General features: G+C 31.3%; 1 protein-coding gene across 1 annotated transcript; it reads right to left on the bottom strand.

Moving 5' to 3' along the window:
- Positions 1-1341: 1341 nt before the first annotated feature.
- On the bottom strand, positions 1342-2174 carry LOC119674488. The gene has a single exon (XM_038085625.1). The coding sequence runs from the start codon at positions 2116-2118 to the stop codon at positions 1342-1344; it is 777 nt and encodes a 258-aa protein (XP_037941553.1). The 5' UTR covers positions 2119-2174.
- Between the last annotated feature and the right edge of the window lie 2368 nt (positions 2175-4542).

Here is a 4542-nt window from a genome sequence, read left to right as displayed (position 1 = left end):
CTTTTCTGTGTTTTTTTTTTTCAATTTAATAGGATTGACTATCTTTAGTCGGAAATACATAAAAATATGATCAGGCACATATTATATAATATATTGTATAAAAGCAGAATTCAAAGTTAATTTAACCTTTGTACGAACCTCAAATGTCTTCACTGCATTACAAATATTAGAGTAAGTTTGCCAAAATTGTATTTATATTATCAGATAGTCAATTCCTAAAAAGTATTTGAATTCAGTGCAAACTGCATCTATGAGGGTTTTTCTGAACAATTTCTGCAGTTCAACATTTCATTATATAAAGCTCCTGCTCAAAGGGATATCGCAATTGCAAAGTAGATAGATAAGTTAGTTGAGCAGGATACGTCAGGATCTGAGGAGGCCGTTACTAATATACAAACAATTTGTTAAATCTTTCTGAGTTAAGATATAGATTCGAAATGGCAGAATTTATTAGGTAGGTAGGTTGGAGTTTACGGCCTTGTATCCCAAAAAGCCCAATTGAGCTCAAATGATGGCCCATTGTGGTACCACAGGAATGGCGTTGGTATGTACATAGATTTAAATCAGTATACATTCAACGCCGAAAGAAGGTAACGACTCCCCCATTAGGTAAAGGAAAATCAACCTGACAGTTCTATAAACTTGGCTAGGTTCCTAATATTACAGGATGACAGCTCAGTCAGATCGGTGAGAAAAGGGGATCGGAATATTTTTAATCTTCTTCCAGCTAAGGAAGGACACTGAGACATAAGATGGGGCACGGTTTCCTCCTCATCCTCTGAGCCGCAACCTCGACAAAAATTATTAAAAGGAAGACCCAGTCTCATAGCAGGCTTTACTATTACACAGTGTCAGCATAGATACCGTAGTGCTGAGTAGGTTCCGTCTTAGTTGAAGTAGCTGACGAGTTCTTTTCTTATCTAAATTAGATCAAGTCAACCTAGAAATCTGACATTGAGGTTCGTCAGCCCAGTATTGCTTGGCGCATGCACAATGATATAACTTCAATTTTAGGGATTTACTCTTGAGAAGATTAAATCTTTCAAATTATTTAAATAATTTGTCCTGAGGAGAATGATAAAAGTATGGCTTTTCATTTTGAAATCTTCTTTTAAATAAATTGAAAAATTCGTCCCAGAGTAGGACGATACAACACTTTATATCTGGTTTTTCACTGCAAAGACTATGACTTACGATGTTTAAATGAATTATAGATTTACTTTCTATAGGTTATTTTTTTCCTAAATGTTTTGAATGGTGTTTGAATTATCAAGATTTATATAATAAGATAATTAACTAACAAGCTTAAATTAACACTTCGGATCGCCATTATAACCTAAGTTAAAGTTTGTTATTGTAAAAAAAGTGAAATTGATTACTTACAAATCCTCGATTTATTTTCCGCCTGAATGCTGGATTGCGCATAATTCTATAGAAACTGGCGAACTGCGGATGTTTGGCCAATTTACTTTCAATCAGTTGACGCACTTCTCGGTGTGACATAAGTTTCATAATATCGGTAGTATAAGTTTGTAATGAGCGTGGCTGAATTAATATATCACTTGCATTATTAGTACTGAATGGCATTATACTACGTGCCGACCATTGCATTGAGGATATCTGATCTTTTGACAAAATCAAACAATTAAAAATGCGAGGAATGGTTGAAATGTCAATTGTATCCACTCCAACATTTTCAAATTCAGCTAACATATTTTGATATGGTTCACTGTCTTCTATCTGTTCTGTTAAAATCTTAAATCTATTTGTATCTCGGAACTCCATAGCATGTTGAAATCTTGCGTCCAATGCGTAATGCTTGCTTGTAATGGCAATTAGAGTACTCATAGGCACTAAATCTCTTATATCACGAAATTGTCTGCACAATGAATATAGATTAGTTCCATTTCCATTGTTTTCACCATTTCCATTATTTCCGCCATCTCCATTATTGTCATCATCGTTGCATTCATCATCAGGTGAATATACACCAGGATAATTAAGTTCATCTTCATCTTCATAATCATAATCCTCTGACTGATGCGCAGCGCATTTATAATATGAAAGTGTTAATAGATATAATAATATAAATGCGTTAAATCCAATAGATTTCAACATTTTGCTTCAAACTTAATTCCAGTACGATATTATTTGAGTTTCCGTAGCACTTAACGCTTGCACTGTTGCAAATGCATTGCTTCTGATGCATGAGTAACTTTTATACCTGCAAGCAAATAAGTGTGGATGACTGCAACAATGGGTCGAAATTTTGTCGTTATCAGTGGTACTTGAAAATTACATTTTAGTATTTTTAGTAGGTGTGAGTACTATTCTTATGTTCTCTGCCCAATTCCATTAACAGATGAAATGAAAATGCATATTACGCCAAAAATAACATCAAAAAGTTTTTAGTTTGTCGGTTGAATTGCTTTTGTTGAGAGTTTTCCTGTTTTTAAAAAATAATGTTTTTTGCAGTCAATTAAGTATTTGTGGATGTTTTGCTTACAAATAACACATCGTAGCAAATGTTATGTTAACATGTTAAACAAATAATAATATTGCACTTTTGAAGCATTTAATGGAAATATGTAAATGTGTTATACACGGTGAAATGCATATTAAAAGAACTTATTTACAAATACTTTAAATAAATTATGTGAAAGATAACGAATAAGCATGTTTCTTTCCTAATTGATATGCATTCTATGGTGTAGTTCGATTATTTGCGACATATAGCATATCTCATCCATACCTAAGTTCTATGCAAATGGAATTTTTAAGACTCGTCAATCATTATACGTGCTGTATTGGAAATTTGCTAAATTCTTATATTTTAAGTCTATTAAGTATTGTACGGATATTATTAAGGAAAATAAGAAATTAATATAATTATACAACAGTTCCTTTCTGTATAACTATTAAAAAATAAAGAATCGTATCTAAAACTTTTCATTAAATCTAAATAAGGTGTTTTCAACTTTCCTTAGGGTCTTAGAAATAAATAAATTGGTATTAGATAGTTTGCAGTTTCATTAGAGATATATGGTGCCGAAGTAGGGTGTAACTAAAGAAGTGTTCAGTTAAAATATTTTTAACATAATACAGGGTTTCAAAGTAGATTTAATAAACAGTTTCTCACAAACTTTTAAAAACAGTTTATTCAAATATCAGTTTTTATTCCATTAAATATCATTTCATTTGGTTTTCCACATGTTATCATATTCAAAGGAGTTTGAAAACTATGATGAATTTTTAAAAATTTATAAGCACTTTTAAAAAAACTTCATTTATCTGAATTTATCTATTCTGTTGAGAATATTTTCAACTCAAGAATTTCATTTCTATAATGCACAGTTGTTCTATAATTCTTGTTTGCAGTCAACTACTTACAGGTTCTGTCAATAAAAATGCTTAAATTTGCTACATATACAAATTGTATATATTTTATTTGTTTTCTACTGATAATGTATCGTATATAAATAAAACAGTTTTATTATTAATTAACGAGTTGCGCACCATTATAAGGACATCTCTGAAAAAATTATCAGTCCAAAAATTAATTAACATATACATAGACTAGATATCTATGATAGTTGTAATATCAATAGAATATATAAAAAAAAAGAAACATAACGACAAATAAGAAATCCAATAAACGTTAGTTCTGGAGTCAGACAAATTTGTGTACTTTTTTTAAGATTTTTTGATATTGTTATGGATGATGTCCTAAAAAGAACTCTTCAATATCAGAAGGCCTAGCTTGTGGTCCTTGCAGCTACTTTAATAAACTCGACTAGTGAAAGAGAAGCCTTTGAAAAAGAGATCGGAGAAGCTCAGTAGATAGTTCTTCGGTACGCAAAATATCAGGAAGGAGGGAAGGGAGTAGTAGTGGGATTCTGAATGACCTGTGATATATCGAAGTTGTGCTTCTAAGTATTTAAATTTGGATGGTTATAGCATACATATGAAATTCAGGTCAGACGTTTGAAGTCTTTCTGAGTGGTCTATATGCCTTCCCATTAGCGTAAAGCCGACATCTTGTTTGGGTTATGTTTGAATTTCGAGTTGATGTAGTACTTTATGAGAACAGCTAGAAATCGATAGATTTCAAAAATTCTACGCGTGGATTTTAACCCCAAATACACTACACAATCGAAGGCATAGCACAATTACTTGATGGAGTGTGAGCGAGAAGTAATGATGGGTAGATGGCGGGGACCATAGAGCCTTGAGTGACGCCTGCAATAGCATAACTAAGAACATATTGTATTTAATTGTATATAGTGCTCACAAAAATGTGCTAGCTTAGAGCACTATAAAATATTATGAATAAAAAATTTTTAAAAGATATTTTCTACATTTATAATAAAAATTTTCTATTAAAAAAATTCAGTTCTAGGACATCCTTTATTTTCTGAATTTAGTAGTGTTTTTTCTCATTTATAAAAATTTTTTTACTTTGGCTTAAATACGCAAGAATTTTAGTGGTATTCAAGTGTTATAGAATTTTATTACTAATAATGCTTATCTGTAAACTATAAA

Source organism: Teleopsis dalmanni, chromosome 2, assembly GCF_002237135.1.
Source record: "Teleopsis dalmanni isolate 2A chromosome 2, ASM223713v2, whole genome shotgun sequence".
Classification (NCBI taxonomy): Eukaryota; Metazoa; Arthropoda; class Insecta; order Diptera; family Diopsidae; genus Teleopsis; species Teleopsis dalmanni.
Note: the sequence above shows the minus strand (reverse complement) of the source record. Positions and strands in the feature narration are given on the sequence as shown.

Bases quoted from the DNA above. Each gene is read 5' to 3' on its own strand.
- LOC119674488 (XM_038085625.1), bottom strand. From the start codon at position 2,118: ATGTTGAAATCTATTGGATTTAACGCATTTATATTATTATATCTATTA.